This window comes from Pipistrellus hanaki, assembly GCF_964339955.1.
Source record: "Pipistrellus hanaki genome assembly, chromosome: 5".
Classification (NCBI taxonomy): domain Eukaryota; kingdom Metazoa; phylum Chordata; class Mammalia; order Chiroptera; family Vespertilionidae; genus Pipistrellus; species Pipistrellus hanaki.
This window is the reverse complement of record NC_140507.1, coordinates 4,392,039-4,414,992: the sequence shown is the minus strand read 5'-3', so window position 1 is coordinate 4,414,992 and position 22,954 is coordinate 4,392,039. Positions and strand designations below refer to the sequence as shown.

The 22,954-nt window shown below is 56.6% G+C and overlaps 1 protein-coding gene across 2 annotated transcripts in view; it reads right to left on the bottom strand.

The window, feature by feature from the left end:
- Positions 1-22,954, bottom strand: part of SH3PXD2B (SH3 and PX domains 2B) — a 71,149-nt gene that overhangs the window by 23,095 nt on the left and 25,100 nt on the right. For both annotated transcript variants that reach the window (XM_084886151.1, XM_084886152.1), the window contains exons 3-6: positions 17,823-17,898; positions 12,501-12,577; positions 6,631-6,722; positions 6,167-6,192 (exon numbers count right to left, since the gene is read on the bottom strand). In XM_084886151.1, the coding sequence (XP_084742277.1) occupies positions 6,167-6,192; positions 6,631-6,722; positions 12,501-12,577; positions 17,823-17,898 (271 nt within the window). The remainder of the gene's footprint in view (positions 1-6,166; positions 6,193-6,630; positions 6,723-12,500; positions 12,578-17,822; positions 17,899-22,954) is intronic.

Here is a 22,954-nt window from a genome sequence, read left to right as displayed (position 1 = left end):
GCATCAGCCACGATTCACCCATCCGTCATCCATCCAACCAAACGTGTATCCATCTATCATCCATCACTCATTTCCCCATACATTCACCAACCATGAAGTTGTGAGTTAAGCCACCCAAACTTACTCATCTATTAATTCATGGGATCACCAATGAGATTCGAGACACTCTATGAGGTGCTGATTGGGGGTGCTACAGTGGATGAAACAGATAGGACTCAGAGCATTCTTGAGCCTAGTCTAGTTGGGGTGAGAGACACATTTTCAGTGCATGGGATCCATAAGCATATAGGAAAATAGTACTCGTTTTGGATACATGCATTTCTGGAAACACAGAATAAACAAGATAATGGGATGGTCAGCAGACCTCCCCGGGAAGTGACATAAAGCAGAGACCCGAGGCCAGGAGCCAGGAGGACAATGGGGAGAGTGGGGCAGGCCGGCCGGCCGGGAGGGGGGGAGGCCTGGAGCCTTCCAGGGCCGGGAGGGAGGCCAGGGTGGCTGAGGCCCAGAAGGAAGGACTTCAAACACTTTTTTTTTTTTTTAAACCCCTTAAAGAAGAACTGAGAAAGGGACTTAAGAAGAGGGTAAACACTCTGATCTTTAAAAAGATCACTCTGGCTGCCTCATGGAGAATGGGCTAGAGGCTGGCAAGGAAGAAAGCAGACCAGCCCTTGCCAGTATTGCTCAGTGGTTAGAGCACCAGCCTATGGACTGAAGGGTCCTGGGTTCAATTCCGGTCAAGGGTACCTACCTTGGTTGTAGGTTTGATCCCCGGCCCTAACCAGGGCTATGTGTGGGAGGCAACCAATCGACGTGTGTCTCTGTCTCTCACCTTCCCTTCTACTCTCTCTAAAAATCAATGGAAAAATATCCTTGAGTGAGGATTAACAAAACAAACAAAAAAACAGGAAAAGCAAAAGAAGCAGGAGACCAGATGGAGGTCACGGAGCTGATAGGCCAGAGCTTTGTTCCAGGGCAGAGTGAGGGGTGGAGGGGAGAGGGGAGGAGGGGCCCTAGGAGAGGCCACTTCTCAGGCCGCAGTGTCCAGTGTGGACGGTGAGCTGGGCAGCCCTGGGTCAGGTCTCAGATGATCTGATAAACGGAAAGAGACCGCAGACCACGTGTGACGTGAAAGGTCAGACGAGTCCAGACGGGCCCCAGAGCAGGGGACCGCACGTCTGGAGCAGCAGGCTGGACGTGGTGGGAGGGCCGTGTGACATCTGTGGCCACGGGGCCCTCGTGCCCTGCACATTCTGATCCAAGACATTCCCTCTTCTTGTCTCCATAAACAACAGGAACATCCAGGAACCCCACAGTCTGTCCCAGCACTCCCGTGGCGGAGGGGGGGGGAGAGCAGCGGCTCACACCGAGCCGGTTTCCTGCTCCTCTCCCCGACTCTCTCGGCTGGCGTCCCGTGGGTCGCTTGCAATGGGCCGCGGTGGGAGCCTTGATACCGCGGAGCCGGCACATGCTACAAAGCCGGGTGACCACCAGAAGCTGCCTGTGAAGTCGCTCCCAGCACGCCCTGCACTCCGCCCCGGGCGTCCAGAGCAGCACAAAAGCGCTCTGTTAGAGCCGGCCACTGCGGGTTCTTCATGTGGAAAACCGGAGCAGGGCGTGCTAGCCCGGTGAAGGGTCACCGCTATCCTTCCTCCAGGGCGGGAGAAAACGTCCCACGAGATCTCGCCCACCTTCACATTCCCAGGGGACCTAGAGTACCGTCAGGCACACAGTAGGTGCTTAATAAACGTCCTACATAATAAAAGCCTAATATGCAAATTGTCCCCTCCACCAGGTGTTCGACTGCTCACTGTGACGAGTGCTGACCACCAGGGGGCGGCGTGGAACATGGCGGGCGTAGGTGATGAGGCACTGGCAGCAGGCGGCAGTGGAGGTGCTGGCGGCCCCAAAGGGCTTCTGGGTGAGCTGGGCCGCAGCCGCCAGGACCTCAGGGGCCAGTCGGGCTCCCTGTGGGTTCGCACAGGAGCCAGTCTGAAAGGCTGTCCAGGAGAGAGCGTGCTGCCTGCCCAGCTTCTGTGTGGCATTGCTGGGCAGCCCATGGCATCTGGCCGCACTCACTGCACCTCCGTGTGGGGACTTGGGCACCGTGACTCAGGCAGAGGGAGGCGTGTGGGGGCCCAGGAGCTGCCCAGGGCCCAGAGGTCAGCTGGGACCTGCCCTCCCATGCCATCCGCTCACGCTTTAATCACCGGCCAGGCCTAGGGACCGCACTGTGCACGAATTTCATGCACTGGGCCTCTAGTGGAATGCATAACCATGGTCGTCTTGTTCTCTCGGCACTTAGCACAGATACATTCAATGGACATTTGTGAAGTGAATGAACAAAGGGCAAATGGAAACTTCTAGAAACTCTCCATTCTGCACCAGCTCTCCTAACCGGGCTGCCAACGGGATCTGGGATAACTACAAGCAGTGACAAAATCAGGGGATTATGGGACTCGCTGTGAACAAGAGTCGTTCCCTGCCATGGAGTGGTTCAGAGGAGGGTGCGGGGGGTTGCTTTTTCTACACCAGCTCTTCCAGAGCTGCTGCCTGCATTTCACCCAGTGCTCAGCGCTCAGAGTATCAAAACCAGGCACACCAGGGTTTGACATACCAGCTTCTCAAACTAGGCTCCCGGCCATTTAGGTGTTATGCAGAGACACCTGCTGGTGGACTGTGATACTGCAGCCAAGCTCTACAACGCACAGTAAGGGCAATACCTAGACATTAATGTGGACATAGAAGGAAAAGGCGAGCAGAAAGGAGGAGATCCCACAGAGGAAGGGAGATTTCATCATCCAGGAAGTGCTATAAAATATTCTCAAGAGGCAAGTGCCTAACCCCCAGAATTTTCTAGTTGGCCATGTTTTGTTTTGTTTTTAAATACATTTTTGTTGATTTCAGAGAGGAGGAGAGAGATAGAAACATCAATAATGATAGAGAATCATCAATTGGCTGCCGCCTGCACGTCCCATACTGGGGATCGAGCCTGCAACCCAGGCATGTACCCTGATCGGGAATTGAACCGTGGTCTCCTGGTTCATAGGTTGACACCCAACCACTGAGCCACACCGGCTATGTTTTGATTCAAGATGACATGTTTTGAAATTTAAAAATAACTGCTATGGATAGAAGTGGACTCTTCTCCCTGCTCCACCCCCAAAGCCATCTCTTGAAGGTCTAACCACTAAATGATGGTCCTAATTTCTTGATAACCAAAAAATTAGATTAAATGGGGTCATGAGGATGAAACCCTCATGCTGGGGTTGGTGCCCTTGTAAGAAGGCCAGGGAGAGTGCTCTCCATCTCTACATGTGAGGACATGGCGAGAAGGCAGCAGGCTACACGCCAGAAAGAGGCCTCTCTCCAGACCCCAACCATACCCTCCACCTCTGTGAGAGAGCAAGCGTCTGCTCTCTAAGAGGCCCCAGCAAACCAATACAATGAGCAATAAATAGCAAAGCAGAATATTCTTTCCAGATCTACCACATAACCCTGCCAGTCTTGCTCCGCGTCAGTAAATGAGAGAATACCTCAATAAGAAGAGGGTAGAGTTCCAGCCAGTCTGGCACAGTAGATAGTGTTGGCCCAGGGACTGAAGGATCCTGGGTTCGATTCTGGTCAAGGGCATGTACCTCAGCTGCAGGCTCGATCCCCAGCCCTGGTCAGGCTCATTGGGACACAACCAATGGATATGTCTCTCTCATATCAATATTTCTCTCTCTCTGTCTTTCCCCCTCCCTACCACTCGCTCTAAAAATCAATGGGAAAATATCCTTGGGTGAGGATTAACCAAAAAAATAAAAATAAGATAAATAAGAAGAGGGTAGGAAAATCAGGAAGAAAGATGCTCCTTAGATGCTCCTGTGACATGTTGGAGGAGGATTTTTTTCTGCAGGATGAGCGGAACTGGAGACCACATTAGCCAAAGTCTGCAGGAGCCAGCCACGCCAGCCAGGCCTGGGAAATTCTGGAGACAGATAAGCCTTCTCCAGCTCAGTTCTGGCCCAGAAATCTCAGGGCTTGGCTGTCAATCTTTTTTTTTTTTTTTTTTTTTTAAATATATTTTATTGATTTTGTACAGAGAGGAAGGGAGAGAGATACAGAGTTAGAAACATCGATGAGAGAGAGTCATCGATCAGCTGCCTCTTGCACACCGCCCACTGGGGATGTGCCCGCAACCAAGGTACATGCCCTTGACCGGAATCGAACCCGGGACCCTTCAGTCCCCAAGCCGACGCTCTATCCATTGAGCCAAACCGGTCCCGGCTTGGCTGTCAATCTTAAGTCCCTTTCAAATCCCAGCAAGAAGGCTGGGTCTCAGTGGACAGAGCTTTGGCCTGTGGACTGAAGGGTCCTGGGTTTGATTCCAGTCAAGGGCAAAGGCCCGGGTTGCGGACTCGATCCCCAGTAGGGGAAGTGCAGGTAGGCAGTCGATCAATGATTCTATCTCATCATTGACGTTTCTATTTCTCTCCCTCTCCCTTCTTCTCTGAAATTAATATATATATATATATATATATATATATAAAAGAAGGCTGGGTCTAACATCAAGGGCGAGCTCCAAGGTCAGCTGAAAAGCAAGGCTACGTCCAGCGTGGGCTCTTGGTCTGAAGGAAGGAAGATGCTCTTCCACCGGCGGGACTATAAATAAACCCGGCCCCATCATTGCAGGGGGGCGTGCCACAGCGGCTGCCACAAATTAGAGCTGCTCCTCTGACTCCCAGACAGTCCCCTCACCCAGCCCGCCCGACGGGACACTCTGTTTCCGCAGGCCGGAGCGGTCCTCCTCCGCCTCCCGCCCACCTGCCAGGAAAGGCCTGCACGCTGGACGCCGGGACCTCTGTGACCAGCCGACAGCGGCCGCTCTGCTCTTTTCTGGGAAACGTGTCATTACCCCGGGCTCTGGGGCTATTTGCAGCCGGAGCAGAGGCCGCGGCGGGGCCAGTGCCTGTCAGACCAGACAGGAGCGGTAAACAGGCTGCTGGGGACGGGGCCAGGGTTCATGCCACAGCCAGCCTTCGAGGCGAAGAGAGCACTCCTCTCCACGCTCCCTGGCCAGAATGGCGCCAGGGCCTGCCCGGGGGACCAGAGCTGTGGAAGCTGCTACTGACGCTGCTCTGAAGGCCACCCCCGGACTCTGCATTCACAGCAGCAGAAGAGACAGCAGCAAACACGTATCAGCTACAACACGCCGGGCACTGCTCCGACTGAGTGCTTTAGATGTGTTACTGTCTATAATAACAAAAGTGTGATATGCTAATTAGACCGGACATTCTCCCAGACAAAGCTGGGAGAAGGAAGGCCTCCTCTTGCATGAACTTCGTGCGTTGTGCCTCTAGTGATACAATCATCCTTGTAGGTGGATTTATCCTGTTATTGTCCCCATTTTTCAGATGAGGAAACCGAGGCCCATGGAAGGGGGCATCCTTTTTCACTTCTAGGGCCTCTCCCAGGCCCCCTCCCCCCATTTTTATCAACTTCCTCAAACTTTCTGGAGTCCCAGATAACAAAAGAACTTAGAATTCTGGGAACTCTGAGAACATGGGCTGGGCCTTTGCATATGTGGAGCAGTTAACACACTACAAATGTGGGGCAGTTTACACACTACAGACCCCTCCAAACTGTTCTCTGGGAAAGATAGGTCTCACCCACTCTGTAATTTTTTTGTATAAGAGGAAACCACCTGGCTGGTGTGGCTCAGTTGATTGAGCATCGTTCCATGCACCAAGAGTTCACTGGTTCGATCCTGGTTTGATGCCTGGGTTATAGGTTCAATCCCCAGTAAGGGGCATCCAGGAGACAGCCAGTAGACATTTCTCTCTCACATCAATGTTTCTCTCTCTCTTCTTCTCCTAAAATCAGTAAGAATAAATAAATAAAAATCCACCAAAGATGGAACACCCACTAATCATTTTTTTGGGGGAAACAGGATGTGGTATCAACCAATTAACCAAGTATCCAACCATCCATCTAACATCCATTCATCCATCATCCATTCATCCATCCATCCATCCATCCGTCATCCATTAATTCATCCATCCATCCATCCATGCAGCCGCATCCCCGGTGTGGAGCCCAGGGCCTGGCACACACATCACAGGTGCTCAGTGGGGGTTCGCTGAACATGGGATGAATAGGAGAAAATGGAAAATATTCTTACCAGATTTCTTTTTCCCAACATGCTCCCTGTAAGGAGAGAATGGGGTGAGAGAGAGCCAGAGTCAGTACCTGTTGGGTATTGACGTTAGTCTGTTAGAAAACTGAGGTTCTCCTTCTCACAGTGTCTCCAGGCAGGGAATGAAATTTAAGCCAGCCCCAGGGACTTGGCCGCCAATAACCCCATGAGGTGGATGGGGCAAGGGGGATGTGATCTCGCTGCACAGATGAAGCAATGGAGGCAGGAAGGGCGGGAGGGGAGGGGCCTCGGGGCCCGCAGCCAGTGTCCTTCCCCTGTGAACCCTGACTGTCTCACCCACCGGGCGTGGGTGAAGCTGCGTGAAGCTGCGTGAAGCGTGGCCCAGTGGGGGCCCAGACCACAGCACCGGTTGGTTTTTCCTTTGCTTCCCTCCTGCTCCGCCTGGGGCTGGCTGGGCACGCTACGGGGGGGCCCACAAACCAACTTACTCTTTGGGGGGATTCAGGTCCTCGGGTCTCGTCTCAAAGAACTGCAGCACCTCGTCACACTGGGAGATGTAGGGGGGCAGCTGGATCAGGGCCTGGAGAAGAGACGGGGTGAGTGCGAAGGCAGCAGAAGCAGGGAGGGAGGGGGTGCTGGTTAAAGCACAGATGGCGAGGGCTTCACCCCAGATTTAGGCCTGAGAACGTGCATTTAAAATAAATTTTTTTAAATACATTTTATTGATTTTTTTACAGAGAGGAAGGGAGAGGGATAGAGAGTTAGAAAGGTTGATGAGAGAGAAACATCGACCAGCTGCCTCCTGCACACACCCCACCAGGGATGTGCCCGCAATCAATGTACATGCCCCTGACCGGAATTGAACCTGGGACCTTTCAGTCCGCAGACCAGCGCTCTACCACTGAGCCAAACCGGTTCCGGTGAGAACGTGCATTTCTAACGGTCCTTGCTGCTGCTGCTGCTGCTGGTATGGGGATCCCCCAAACCACCCACCCCCCACCCTGTGGATGTACAGAGTGGGGGCAAAGTAGGTTTACAGTTGTGACCACGCAAAAACAGTTTATTCTTCTTCTATTATTATTATTTTTTCTATTACTATTTTTTTTCTATTACATTTTTTCTATTACTATTTATTAATTAGTAGAGGCCTGGTGCATAAAAATTTATGCACTGGTGGGGGTGGGGTCCTTCAGCCTGGCCTGTCCCCTCCCACAGTCTGGGAGCCCTCAGGGGCAGGGGCAGGGGCAGGTGTCTGTCCCCTGGTGACCAGCCCATTTCAGTCTGGTGACCAGCCTCTTACAGAGCGTCCTGTCCTCAGGAATTTCCTCTCTTCTCAGGGCTGAACAATATTCCACTGTATGGATGTATCATGCACTTTGAGGGGATGCTGACCCCCACATGACCTTTGGGCCAGGCTCTGAATTTAAGCCCCTCCTGCCCCTGTGTGATCTGGCCCGGACCTCGAGTGGGAAAACCTGTGAGCTGAGCGCACCTCACCTTTTAGGGGGGCGCCTTCCCTGGTCACTGCCGACTCTCCCCGGGGGTGGGGGCTGCTGACCCGGTAGGGGTGGCTCAGTCCCATTTTGCATTAGCTTCGCGTGATCGCTATTCCAGCAAACCCCCAGGCTCCGAGCTGCCCCAGGCCAGAGGCAGAGAGCCCGAGGGAGAGAGCTCTGCCCCCTCCTAACTGCCCCCCTTCCGACTGCCTCCTGCTGCCTTCCCCCCTCCCCCCCTTTCTGGCTCAGAGCAGCCTGGGCTCCGGCTCCGCTCAGGTTGAGCTGCGTCCCGGGCCCCGAGGGGTGGGGGTGTCTGTCCTCTGAGATCCTGCAGCCCCTGCAGGCAGAGCCGCATGGCGAAGGCGCCGATTACACGCTGGCCTGGGCGTGTCCTGGCTGCCTCGTGGGCAGAACCGCACGGCCGCGCCCGGACGGCAGGAACACGTCCTTCACGTCGGCTCAGCACGCGGAGGCCCCGCTCTGCGGTCGCCGGGGCTGCCCCTGAGCTCCCGGAGGGCTGGCCCCTTTCAGAGATGGGGAGTGGGCGCTCGGGGGTCATGCCCAGGACTTCCACCCCAAACCCAAGGGGCAGGGGCATGTGGCTGCTCCTCGCACCCCCGCTGCATGTCCAGACGCCGCTGGGGAGACCCATACCGGGTGGAAAGAACCCACTGGACGAAAGACCGGGGAAGAGGCCCAGAGGTGGCCCCGCGGCCCTGTGTGGGGCCAGCTGGGTGGGCCCTGAGGTGCCCAGGGGGGCCTCCCGGGTGCTCCCTGCTGAGACAGGCGGAGGCTCCGAACGGGGCGGCGAGCCCCACGGAAACCTCCCACCAGCGCCAAGTTCTCTCTCGGTTTTGAGCAATTCCTGGGAAGTCAAAGCCAAACCAAACCCCCAGCCACGCAAGGAGCCCAGTCACTAACGCACGGCAGCACCGAGCGCTGGGATGTGCGCCCTCCGTGGCGGAAGGACAGGCGGCGACAGTGACAGCATGGCCGGGGCAGGGAAGGAGTCCTGCTTCTGGGAGAGGCCAGACGCCTGTGGTTGGTCAGCGATGTCCAGCCACCAGTTCCACAAAAACCTTCTGTCCTGGGTGGACGCTGGCCCCGGGCAGAGGTGGCTGGTCGACGCAGGGCAGAGAGGAGATAAAGTCCTACTGGCCGAGGGGGATAGGAAAGGTCGGACAGACCCAGCGCCTGGTCCTGGCTCTGGCCAGTCCCGCGCCTCGCTGACCCTCAGTGTGCTCCTCTGTAAAGCGGAAATAACCAACCCATCTCGGGGGACTGAGCTACAGCACAGGCGGGTAAGGGGCGGTGGGGTCCCAGCGTGTGCAGGCGCTCGGTGCCCATCCATTCACCCCCGGGCTGGCCGGACTGCAGCAAGCACAGCTGTGGCGGCCTCCAGGGAGGACTCTCGAGTCAGCAGGATGGCTGTGGTAAGTAACGAGGCCTGGGCTCGGCGGTTTCCCCGGGCTCTCCAGTCCTCTTCCACTTCAAAAAGAATGCGCCCCCCCGGAGAGTCAGCACTTCTCTCTTTATGGCTGAAATCTTCTTCTACTGGGGCCAGAGCACTTAGCATGGGATCTTCCCCGTTCACACATTTTAAGCACACAGCGCGGTGCTGCTGGCTGTTGTACTGGGGATCTCTGAGCTTCTGCACCCTGCTGACGGAAACGCTGTGCCTGTTGGCGAGTAACTCCCACCGACCCCTCCCTCAGCCCCCGCCCACCATTCCACTTCTTCATTCCAAGAATCCGACTCTTCCAGAAACCACGGACAGGCAGAAGCCCACAGCGTCTGCGTCTCTGTGACGGGCTCATCTCACTCAGCACGATGTCCTCAAGGGCACCCAGGCTGTCACAGGTGGTGGGGTTTCCTTCTCTTTTTTAAAAAAATTATTGTTATTACTTAATCCTCATCCAAGGATATGTTCCCATTGAATTTAGAGAGAGAAGAAGGGAGGAGGGAGAGGGAGAGAGAAACATTGATGTGAGATTAACATGGATTGGATCGGCTGCTTCCCATGGGTGCCTCGACCAGGGATCCTGGGACGGGAAGTCTGGGTGTGTGCCCTGACCGGGGATCGAACCCGAGACCTTTCGGTGTACAGGACGATGCTCCCACAAACGAAGGCACCGGCCAATATTTGAGTGCACGTATAAACCACGTTTAGGTTGCTTCCACCGCGTCCTGGGAACGTGGCTGCAGGGAACAAAGCTCCAGAGAACACGGCCTCAGGCAGGCGGGGGGACATGGCTGAGCCAGAATCAGGCTGGGGGAGAAGCAGGAGCGTGCACACTGGGCTCAGAGACCAGCTTCGGGGGAAGGTACTGGCTGGAGCCTCCCAGCTGCTCAAGGCGACCCAAGGTCCAAAGCAGAAAAGCTGGGAACGTGGCTCTGAGGCTGGGGGACAGGAGTGGTGTCTGCCCCTGGGTGCCTGTCCCTGTCCCCCCCCCCCTCCCCCAGCCCCTTTCTAAGGAGAGTGGAGCCGGAGCGTAGCTGCCTCTGGGAAACACATGCTTAAATATTCCGGCCTCTTGAATTTTTACTTTCTAGAGAGGCCGCGAATGGTATGCGAGGGCTAAGGCCTAAAAGGCCCGATTCCTCACCCAAACCCGCCAACACTGCTACGGTGAGTCGCTCTGTTGGGCCTCATGCCCTCCTCTACACAACGGAAGAGTAAAACCTTCCTGTCAAGGTTCTGGGGAGAGGGGACGAGGTCATGTCTGGCAAAGAGCAGACAAGCCATCAAGGGCTTGATCCTCTCACGCCCCCCCCTTCACATTTTTACATTTATTTAAAAATTCTTTTTGGTAAGGGATTATGAATTTATTAGGTCATCTGGGAGACCAGATGGGCTGAGCCCCCATTTAAGTGTAATTTATGCGCCATAAAAACCAGCCGACGTAAGCACACTAAATCCAGCCCTCTTCAGTAAATTACAGAGTGGAGCAGCCATCACCACAGTCTAGTTTTAGGTCCTTCCATCACCTCAAAAGCTTGCCCCAGCCTAATTCGCATCGGGTCTCCACACCCACCGCCCAGCCCTGGAAACCGCTGGCCTGCTCTCGGCTCTCCCGTTCTGCCTCCTCTGCACATTTCACACACATGAAGTCATGCCCTGTGCACTCTTCTGCATCTGGCTCTTTCCATGTTTTTTGAGACTCACCCACATTGCAACACTTATCAGTACTTCCCTGCGTTTTACCTCGTCACCTCATGATGGGCATCCGGATTGGATTGTGGGTTGTTAGGAATTAACACTGCTGTGAACATCTGCATCCGAGTCTCCGTGTGGAGATACGTTTTTCATTCTCTTGAGTATACACCTAGGAGTGGCCGTGTGATAAATTTTCCTTTTGAAGAAACCGCCAAGCTGTTTTCCAAAACGGCTTCCCACCGCGGTTCCAGCAGCATGAAGGCTCCGGTTTCTGCGCCTCCGTCCCTCTTGGTCTTGTCTGTCCTGCCGATTACGGCCCATCTAGTGACCGTGCAGGTATCTCCTTACAGTTTTATGTTGTGCTGTCTTAATGACTAACGATGCTGAACACCTCTTCAAGTGCTTATTCACCATGGGAGAGCTTCCTTCTATTCAAATCTTTTGTCCGTTTGTAAGCTGGGTGGTCCTTTTATTACTGAGTTGCAAGAGTTCATTATGTAGTCTCAATGTAAGTACCTTATCAGATACAGGATTGATAAACATTTTCTCTTAACCTGTGGCACATCTTTTCCTTTGCTTCCTGGCACGGAGGTACCGAAGTGTGTAAGTTTATCCATGTTTGTCTTTTGGAGTCCCTTCTAAGACCTCTTTGCCTAAACTAAGGTCACGAAGGGTTTCTCCTTCCAGAAGTTTTATAGTTTTAGCTGTTATGGTTAGTTCTGTGACCCACTTTGAGTTGATGCTGCCTGCATGATGTGAGGATAGGGTCCAAGTACTGCTTTTTTGCATCTGGATATCATATTAACCCACACTGTTAAAAACATTATTCTTTCCCATTGGATTTCGGGGCACCTTTGCTGCAAACCAGTTGCCTATAAGAATTTAGACTCTCAATTCTGTCCCTCTGACCTGTATGCCTCTCCTTCTGACAATACCACCCTGTCTTATCACTGTAGCTTTAAAAAGAAACAAACTATATATATCTTTATTGATTTCAGAGAGGAAGGGAGAGGGAAAGAGAAAGAGAAACATCAATGACGAGGGAGAATCACGGACTGCCTGCCTCCTGCACGCCCACCTCTGGGGATCTAGCCTGTGACCCAGGCATGTGCCCTTGACTGGAACTGAACCTGGGACCTTCAGCTGCCATATGCAACAACAGGGGTTGGCTCAATAGCTTTTGGGTCATTCATGCACAGAGGGATACTATGCAGCCACTAAATGTAGGCTCAAGAAGATTTTTAATTGCACGGGAAATTCTTATCCTATATAATAAAAGGCTAATATGCAAATTGTCCCCTTGACCGGCAGTTCGACGAGGGGGCGGGGCTAGCCGGCCAATTGCGTAGGGCCCCTCCCCTTGGCTGGCCCAGCTGGATTGGCCCCAATGGGGGCGGGCTGGCTGGACCCCACTCATGCATGAATTCATGCACCGGGTCCCTCGAATTAAGTATTAAAGGAAAGAGAAAAAGCAACAAAAACAACACCAATGGGATGGTCTCAACACCATAAAGAAACACGTGCAGGAGAGAAAATAAAGAAAATATGCACAAACCTTCATCCTTGTTGCCTCTGAGTTGAAAGATTATGGAGGATTTTTTTTTCTAATTTCTTTCAACTGTACAGATTTTCATAACAAGCATCTTACAGCAGGAAAGGAAAAGGGCAGACGCAGGCAGGGGCCGCTGGCCGCTCTCAGGCTCACCTTGCAGTATTCATCGATGGGTATCAGGCGTTTGACGGCCACGTCCCGGATGTGGCTTCGCCGGAAGAGGATTTTGCCTGCAGAGGAGGAGAGCACACAGGGCGTTGGCAGGGGGCGGCGACCGGCTCGCAGCACGGGGGTGTGATGTGCGTGCCTCCCGTAGGCCTGAGTGGTACCCCAATCCCTGGCTGCCATCTCTACCCCCTGCTGGAGACCCCCGGGGCCTAATGACCCCCAAAGCCCGGCTTCACAGTTCTAGTGCCAAGGCTGGAGGGTGGGGCCGGGGAAGGTTCTGATGAGTGAAAGGAGGCAGGGACACACCGTGGAGGGAAGGCGCTCCCGCCCGGTGGAGAAGGAGGGTAGACCGGAGGGGTCTGAGGTCCTCGGTCCAACGCCCGGCTCCCCAGGCTGCCTGGGCGGTGCAGCGAACCGCAGCTGAGCCCGGACCCAACAGTCCCGCTCCCTTCCTCCTCCTGCCGCCTCCACCTTCCCTCTGCTCTCAGCTATGTGCCCAGCACGCCACGCTGTCTCACGATTCTGCCCCTTCCCTCTGCGTGGAGTACCCAACCTGGCCCACCGTCCCCGGGGGAAACTAGGGCCTATTCACTGGGCTGACAGCTCCCGTCATTGCTGACGGCACACACCACGCTATCCATCTACTCGCCTCCTTCCCCACCAGGCGTGGACAGGCCCAGACAGGGACCCCCTGGCCTCTGTCCATTCCGTGTCCTCACCGTGTGCTGACAGCTGAGGACGGAGGCGTAGGCTCCGCCAGGGTCCAGGGAGGGCGTGTGACACAATGACAATGGCCTCCCTCTCCTCCCTGGGCAGCAGCCGTGGGACAGGGGCTCTGGGCGCACGTGAGGTGTGCGGCCAGCGAGGGGGACGGGAGCCGAGTGTCCACGGTGCTGCCGTGGGACACGGGCAGCCCCATCTCTCCACGGAGACAATCTCCATCCAACCCAGCGCAGGGCTTAGCCCCCAGTGGAGGGTCGTGATTTTCTCTGTTTATTTATTTATTTTTTAAAATATATTTTATTGACTTTTTACAGAGAGGAAGGGAGAGGCATAGAGAGTTAGAAACATCGATGAGAGAGAAACATCGATCAGCTGCCTCCTGCACACCCCCTACTGGGGATGTGCCTGCAACCAAGGTACATGCCCTTGACCGGAATCGAACCTGGGACCCTTCAGTCCAAAGGCCAACGCTCTATCCATTGAGCCAAACCGGTTTTGGCTTCTGTTTTTTTTCAAACCGTTTAGGTGATACTGCATCACACTCTGCACCCAGCTATGTTTCTTTTCTCTGTTCTCTTGTGTGTGTGTGTGTGTTTTTCTGATAGTCCTCACCTGAGGATATTTCCCCATTGATTTTTAAAGAGAACGGCAGGGAGGGGGAGAGACACAGAGAGAGAAACACTGATCTGAGAAGAGGCCCAGATTGGTTGCCCTCCGCAAGAGCCCTGACCAGGGCCAGGGATGGAGCCTGCAATCTAGGCATATGCCCTCGACTGGAATCGAACCCGGGACCCTTCAGTCCGCAGGCCAGCGCGCTATCCATGGAGCCACACGGGCTAGGGCCCCAGCTCTGCTTCTTAAGTCCTGCCACCCGCTGGCTAGGCCGCCGTGGACGGGCAGCAGAGCTGGCGTTCCGTGAGCAGCCGCCCGGGGTGGCCGGTCCCTCCAGGGGAAAGGCTGGCGGGGCCGGACCCCTGGTCTGCATCCAACGAAAAGCGTTCCTGGGCTGAGTCACGGGGAAGAGAGGGAACGTGCCCCCCTCCCTCCGCAGCCCTCCCTCGCCGCGGGCCAGCCCTCCTGGGGCGGAGAACAGCCCTTTGTTTTCCGCAGTGGAAGAGGCCAGACTGTAATTTTTAATTTTCAAGCGGCGGCCGCTGCCAAGTTGGCTGGCCGGGCTCTGGCCGGGGAGGAGGCCTGGGCGGGCGGCTCCCCTCCCCCCGCCTCTGTGCTCACGGGACTCGCTTTGTTCTGGGGACGTGGCAGGCAGAGAAGGGACCCTAGGAGGGGGACCCTCTCCCCCAGGCCCCTGCCCTCGGCCTCGGCGTCGAGGGGAAGCTCAGAGGCGGCCCGGGGCCCGGCGGGGCCTCTCCCAACTGCAGGGGTGCCCTGAGCAGGGACAATGGGCCGAGTCCCGAGAACAGCGTTTTCATGAATTCGTGGGTGGAAGAGAATTACGTAATCAGAAAAGCTTCCAGGGGCTGGGGGAGGGTGGGCTCAAGTTCTTTCCCTTCCTGGGAAGTTTTTCCAGAGCTGGTTCGCCTTTCTTTTCTTCTTCTTTGTTTTTTAATATATTTTTTTACAGAGAGGAAGGGAGAGAGTTAGAAACATCAATCAGCTGCCTCCTGCACACCCCCACCCCCACCCCCCACTGGGGATGTGCCTGCAACCAAGGTACACGCCCTCGATCGGAATCAAACCTGGCACCTTTCAGTCCGCAGGCCGACGCTCTATCCACTGAGCCACACTGGTTTTGGCTGGGTTTGCCTTTCGTCAGATAGTAAGACTTATACCTCACCGCTTTGGAGGAAAACCTAACATTTAATTTTGTTGTTGTTGTCAATCCTCACCCGAGGATATTTTCCCGTTGATTTTTAGAGGGAGTGGAAGGGAGGAGGAGAGACAGAGAGAAAGCAACATCAGTGGAGAGACACATCGACTGGCTGCCTCCTGCATGTGCCGGGCCGGGGCCGGGGCCGGGGCCGGGGATCGAGCCTGCAACCAAGATTCGTGCCCACGACTGGGATGGACCTGGGATCCTTCAGTCCACGGGCCAACGCTCTCCCCACTGAGCCACACTGGCTAGGGCGAGAAAAAAACCCACATGCAGAGAGAGCCCAGTCCCATGTGAGTGTTCAGGCCGAGCACTTAAGCAACGCCTCCAAGAGATGAAATCCCGAGAAGCTCCGAAGGAAAGTCACGGGACCCTGGCTCTGCCTTGACTGGGAACCGACTGTGTGTCCGGAGAGAAGCGTGGGAGGCAGGGCCGTGTCCCGTTTTATGGACGGGACGGCGAGCCCCGCGGGGACCCGGGCTCCTGGCTGCCGCCGCTGCACTCCGGGCTTTCTCCAACGGGAGAGAAATTCCAGCGTGACTGCACACTCCCCCCGTGGAAGAACTAAAACACGCGCCGTTTTAGGCAAACGGTCCTCCCAGCGGACGGGGCCTGGCAAACGCCTCGGCCCAGTCTCCAAGCCCGCTCCCCGTGCGGCACCTGGGAGAGCCCCACCTGTGCCCACGGCAGGACCCTGGAGTGGGGGAGGGGGGCCCTGGAGTGGGGGAGGGGGGCCCTGGAGTGGGGGAGGGGGGCCCTGGAGTGGGGGGGGGCTGGAGTGGGGGAGGGGGGCCCTGGAGTGGGGGAGGGGGGCCCCTGGAGTGGGGGAGGGGGCCCTGGAGTGGGGGAGGGGGTCCCTGGAGTGGGGGAGGGGGGGCCCTGGAGTGGGGGAGGGGGGCCCTGGCGTGGGGGAGGGGGGCCCTGGCGTGGGGGAGGGGGGCCCTGGAGTGGGGGGGGACCCTGGAGTGGGGGAGGGGGGGCCCTGGCGTGGGGGAGGGAATCTAGGTGCCTGAGTGACCCGGGAGTCTCCCCCGCTGTGGGGCCTGCTCCCTCTTCTGCAAAATGAGGAAGGTCGGAAGGGTCCTTTCTGCCCCAAGTACGTGTGATTGGGGTGGTGTCTGTCTGCGGAGGCTCTGTGCATAGAAACGACGGTCTGCCTGACTGCTGCCAGCCTGCGCCAGAGCTCACCTACCCTCCTGACAACTCTGCGCCTGCAGGGCCACGGTCATCTCCCGCGTGCAAAGGAAGAAACGGAAACTCGCGTGCTGAAGCCATCCACCCAGACAGCTCCGGGAGGAGCCTCGGCATGTGCCGCTGAGAAACGGGCACGTGGTGCCCACCGCCAGGCTGCCGTGGGGACGAAGGGCCGTAATGAACGGGAAGCCCTCCGCCCAGCGCCTGGCACAGGGCAGACATCCAGTCTGCGGCGGCTACTGAGACCATCGCACCGGCTCGGGTATAGCCTACGATCTTTCCCCTGGTCAATCCTCACCCGAGGACACGTCCACTGACTTTTAGAGAGAGTGGGAGAGAGAAGGAAAGACAGAAGGAAACATCGATGTGGAGAGACACATCGATGGGTTGCCTCCTGCACGTGCCCCAACCAGGGCCCGAGCCTGGGAGGAGCCTGCAACCGAGGTACGTACTTCTGTCTGGAATCGAACCCTAGACCCTTCAGCCTGCAGGCCGATGCTCTATCCCACATGTGTCAAACACAAGGCCCGCGGGCCAAATCCAGCCCGCCAGGCCTTGCAATGTGGCCTGCACCGCGCTGTCATCACTGCACTCCGCTGTCAGTTTATGACATTGTCAGTTTATGACTGTTCAGTAAACCATTCGGCCCGCGATTTAGGCTGGATTTTAGATTTTGGCCCTTTCTCTGATTGAGTTCGACACCCCTACTCTATCCACTGAGCCTAACCAGCTAGGAATAGAACCTACGTTCTGAGCTGAGGCCTGATGCTACTCCTTTGGGAAGGAATGTTTTTAGGAAGGAAGGGACATGAACGCCTTTATTACGCTAACTCCTCCCCAGCGCCTGCGGTGGGGCCCGGCCCTCGGAAAGTCCGTGGCAGGAAAGCAGGTGGAATTTCTATAACGCTCCCTCCCCCCAAGATGGCCCACCCAGACCCCTGAGCCATGACTATGATGGGATTGTTTCAGGACACGGTTTTTTTCAAGATTATCCTGGGGGTACGACACAATCGCATGAGTCCCTCTGCGGGGGGGGGGGGGGGGGGGGGAGGGGAGCAGCTGGAGACATTTAAAGCCCAAGAGAGACTCGGTGCCTCATGCCGGCCTGCGGATGGAGGGGCCACAGAGCGGGGATGCAGGCAGCCTGGCTGACGCGAGCAAGGAAACCGGCGTCTCAAACCGGATTAGAGCGGCAGGAGCTGCATTCTGCCCCAGACCCTCCGGATGAGAGCTGGCCCAGCCACGACCTTGACGTTGCCTTGGAAGACGCTAAGTCAGAGGACCCTGTGGAGGCCTCTGGAACTTCCGGCCAGAAGAGCTGGGAGATAACTAATGGGTGCCATTGTAAGCTGCTAACCGGGTGGCAATTTGTTACGGAGCAACAGAAAAAGGACAGAGCAGCCATAGGAGATGCCGCTCATTATAAAACATTACGCGCTTAATCACCCCCATTTTAGAGGCGGGAGAAACTGAGGCTCCCAGAGGGGGAGTGTCTGGTCCCTGGGACAGGGCCCTACGGAGGACGAGCCAGAGATCCGGGAGCAATGAGTCCCCCTTACCTGGCAGGAAGGGGATGATCCGCTGTTTGGGGTCCTTCTGTCCCCCCTCCATGGGAAACTTGTCCAACATCTGCATCTGCCAGGGGAGAAAAACACCGAGAGATGTGACACGCGCACCTCTGACACGGGAAGGAATTACCCGACACGTGTGACCGGACACCCTCACGCTCGCTCCGCGCAGCTCTCCAGAGGCCCACACGCACGGCAAGTCCGTGTCAATGGGACCGGGGTCTCCGTGAAGCTGCCCGGTCGGTGAAGGCCCAGAGCCGGGCGTGGCCACTCCAGGTCCTCCCAGGGGGTCTCCAGCCACAGGGCCTGCACGGCGGCCACCCCCCCGGGGCCACCGCAGTCCACGGGTGGCAGGCCATCCTGTCTCCTAAGACCTGCTGGGTGGTGATAAGGACCAAACCACTGAGACCCAATTGTGACACCCCCCTACCGCCCCAGCCCACTCAGCGCTCCCAGGCCGGCTCTGCAGACAGCTCAGTGCCCGGCGACAGCCATTACAGAGGCGGCCAAAGAGGAAGCGGGCCATTACGGGGTGGCGTCGGAAGCACAGCGAGAGGAAGGCGTGGGCCGCCCTGGGACCGAGGAGGAGCAGGAACCGAGGTCCAAAAACAGAAACTTCTCCGAGGGCAAGAGACGCCTCTGGCGCTGGAAGGACTGAACGGGAGAGATCGGGCCCGATCGACAACATCGCAGAGACCTGCTGCGCGGGGCCCGGGGAGGTGACACCCACGTGGGGGGGCGCCTGAGGTTAGAGCCGGGCTGCGGGGTCATGGGCGGGGCCCTCAGATACCTGGTCCTTCTCCGGAGCCCCTGGCAGGCGTGAGGTCCCGCCCCCTCGAAGTGGGACGGAGCCAAGTGAACGCGAGCAGCGGAGACGTGTCCCTCGGGGCGGAAGAGCCTCGAACGGTGCGTGGCTCACACGGTCCGCCTCCTCCTGCCCCGGTGACGGGCCACACGCCGGACCGCGGCTTCTCCGCCCGTGCGGGTCCCGGAGTTAGGACTTCACCACCTCTGAGGGACAGTAAACCCTTACCACCCAGCGAGGCTGCTTGTCCTAGCGTCTATCCTAACCCAGCCTGACCGGCTGCGCCCAGGACGGCCTCCAGGGGGAAGCTCCGGGCCGCAGGATGTGTGGCTCTGGGGGCTGGGAGGAGTAGGCACGGCTGCTGTGCAGGCATCCGGGGGAGGGGGAGGGCCTGGAGCACATGAGAAACGTGTGTGTGTGTGCCAGGCGTGGGCCAGGCTCTGCAGACACGTTCTCGCACTAAATCTTCAGAGCTCTCCTTCGCGCTGGGCACGGCTACCCAGGCACCCTCAGCCCAGAGAAGTGGAGAAAGGTTCCGTGAGCCTGGAGCCAGCAAGAGGCGGGGCCGGGGGCTGCACCATCTCCTTCCCAGCCATCACTCCACCTCAGAGACGCTAAGAAGACAATCAGGACTATTCACCCCGGCTGGTGCTCCTGTCGCCCCCTACTGGCATGTGCCGCCCCTGGGTAGGGGCTCTGGCTCAGCTTGGCCAGTACCATGGAGTGCTGCCCGCTGCGGCTGTGGTTTCATTTGTGGCTTTCTTTTAAAAAAATATATTTTATTGATTTTTCGAGGGGAGAGGGATAGAGAGTTAGAAATATGAATGTGAGAGAAACATCAATCAGCTGCCTCCTGCACAACCCCCCAACCGGGAATCGAACCTGGGACCCTTCAGTCCGCAGGCTGACGCTCTATCCATTGAGCCACACCGGTTTCGGCTCATTTGTGGCTTTCTGTCGGCCCCTCCTCTGTGCCGCGTGGTGATGGGGAAATGCTCGGTCCACGTCATCGGGCGACCGGTGATGCCACAGCGGGCCTGGCTGGGAAAGGCGGCTGCCGGTGTGAACTGGCAGCTTTCCACACCAGCCCCTGGAGGGCGCTCACGAAAACCGACTGACGCGATGAATGCCACGGAGCAAGACTGGGGTCGGGGGGCAGCTTTCGGAGATGCTTGCCGAGTGCCCCTGATGAATGACATTCGTGTTACTCATCTTGAATAATAATGAGCAACCCCTACTGACGTGTGACGGGCAGCTGACTGTGAACAAGCCTTCTCCTACACAGGGCTCTACCCGGCCTTCACAAGAACCCTGCGAAATACATGTATGAGCCCCACGTCACCAAAGGGGAGACTGGGGAGCAGAGAGGGACAGGGAACCGCCTCAGGTCCCACAGCCCAGCGGGAATCCAGCCAGTGCGAGTCCCTTCATCTAAATGCCATTCTCTGTCCCCAGCATCATTCCCTGGAACAGTGTTGGAGTCACGTGAAGACGAAAAACTGGCTTGACACGAGGCAAGCTTACTGTTCCGTGCACAGGTGAGCAGCAGGGCGAGCACGTGGTCTCTGCCGAAGTGTTTGCGGGATTTGTCTGACACCATCCTCTTTCCCTTCTCCATTTTATTGACGACGACGTTTGCCAACATGGAGCATCCCGAGTGCTCTCACGCCTTGTCCCGACTTGCTTCCCCACAGGAGCGGGCCCGGAGGGCGGAAGTGGGACTTGTTAACAGGAGGCAGCAGGCCTGGGTTACGCTGCGGCCTCTGACCACAGATGCTCTACCCCGGGCCAGGCAGCCCGAGCTTCCCGGCGCCTCCTCGGGCCAGCGTGGCCGTGGCCGGACCCGTCCGTGGAGGGAGGCACACAGCCCGCTGGCAGGGTGCTGTGCCAGTGAACGCTGGGGGAGCTCTCTGGGACGTCCTAAGTCTGTGGTCGGCAAACTGCGGCTCCCGAGCCACATGCGGCCCTTTGGCCCCTTGAGTGTAGCTCTTCCATAAAATACCACGGCCTGGGCGAGTCTACTTTGAAGAAGTGGTGTTAGAAGAAGTTTTACGTTTAAAAAACTTGGCTCTCAAAAAAGAAATTTCAATCATTGTACTGTTGCTATTTGGCTCTGTTGGCTAATGAGTTTGCCGACCACTGGCCTAGGTGAAGAAATCCACCTTGCGCTGTGCCCATACTACATCTACATTTTTAAACTGAATGTATTCGGGTGACTCTGGTCAATAAAATGGTATCGGTTTCAGGTGTGCAATTCTATAATGCATCGCCTGTATATTGCGCAGAATAAATTTCTTCTTCGGAAAGTTATCTGGGAACAAGTTTGAGTGGTTTGTGTGTTTTTTTTATTTTTTTTTTATTTTTATTTTTTTATTGCTAAGTATATGAAACCTAAAATTCATGACCCCAACCATCTTAGGCGTTAAGCGATGCTAAGTACATTCACACTGTTATGCAGCATGGGGTAGGCTCTGTGAATTGGTGAGTCTAGGACATTCAAGAGATGTGCCCCAACAATTTTTAAAACATGCAAAACCTGACTATTTAGTCAGGGACACTGACCTCTTTTCCCTTACACTGTCTAATAATAATAAAAAAATTACAACAGCCCGGCCCATGTGGCTCAGTGGTTGAGCATCAACCTTTGAACCAGGAGGTCACGGTTCCATTCTCAGTCAGGGCACATGCCCAGGTTGCAGGCTTGATCCCCAGTGGGAGTGTGCAGGAGGCAGCCCATCAGTAATTCTCTCTCATTGTTTATACTTCTATCTCTCTCCATCTCCTTTCCTCTCTGAAAACAATACATATATTTTACAAATAAAGAGTTTGTGTATATAGCCAACACAACAATAGCCGTCTGGTATGAATGTCTCAAAATTACTCTCATTTTTTTGTCAGATCGGCAAAAAATGTATTTTTTGGTGTGCTCAGAATTTTAGGAATTAGCCTGTGTGTGCCAGGAGATGAAAAAGGGGGAAGAATCGCTGAGCTCAGAAATGGCTCCTCCCAAAGGAAGTATCTCTCTCTCTGGGTCCCCACAGCACGCGGTGTTCCACTTACAGGACACGGGCTGGCGCTCCTCCGGGGCCCCTGCCAGGCGCAGCGACCCGCTGGCTCTGCGCCTGCTGTCGGGATTCTGCAGGTCCTGGCTGCCGTCCCGCTCCCGCACGCCCTGCACCGTCGCACACCTGGTGTCCACCTGGATGCCCTCCCCACCCTGTCTGAGGGCCACTTCCTTACTCAGGTCCAGACCCCGCTCAAATGTCACCTCCTCCGGGAAGCAAGCCCGGCCTGAGCCCCTTTCTGAGCCCCTGGAGTCACTCCGGCTCAGCAAACGCTTATCTGTGCTTCCCCAGGGAGGCCCTGGCTCCAGCGGCGGCCATGACCCTGGGCCTGGAGCACACTGAGCTGGCGGGAAAGCTCAGAGGGCAAAGGTCGCCTGGCACAGAGCACAGGAGACCCCTGCACACCTGAGGCCCCTTCCTGAAGGGGCGGGGTATGGCCCAGGACAGCCCTCTCTGCGGGGCAGACCGCCCGCGTCTTACAGGGAGGCGCCAGCTGGGCCTTCAAAGGGCAGCGTCAGGCAGGACTCCAGGAGCAAACCTATCTTTGAAAAGCGATTTGGAGGCAGGACTGGGCCCCAAGAGGGCAGTGGGGTGCAGCTTCCGACTCGGCCCCCCGTGGGCTTAGATCCCAGCCATGCTGCCCTCCGGGCGTGGGACTGCCCTCTGAGCGTCCGCTCCCCCGTCTGCGGTGCGGGCACGATGCCCGCTTCCTGCCCATGAGGACGCAGAGCGGGCACCTGTGCTGTCAGGAACCGGTCCTCCAGATCTTTACGATATCCCTCAACCAGCCCTCATTACTGCCAGGCATTGCCCTCAGCGCCATGGCACCTGATCATCCCGGTGCCCGCCGCCACACGCTGACGGAGCCAGGCGGGGGCAGACAGGGAGCGGCAGAGAGGCCTGCCCAAGGCCATGGCTGCTAAGACCGCCGGCTGGGCCCTGACACCAGGCTTCCCTTCCAGGCCCGGGGCTCTATGGCTACACCCTCATGTGCATGGCACGCATGGCCAATGCCAGCCAGTAGTGACGGCGGCCGACCAGGGTCCAGATTCTCCAAGACAAGTGAGTCAGGAAGTCACATCAGAAAGTGAACTGTTGCCAAAACCTATTTGGCTCAGTGGATAGAAGGATCCCAAGTTCGATTCCGGTCAAGGGCATGTACCTTGGTTGTGGGCACAGCCCCAGTAGGGGGTGTGCAGGAGGCAGCTGATTGATGTTTCAGACTCTCTATCCTTCTCCCTTCCTCTCTATAA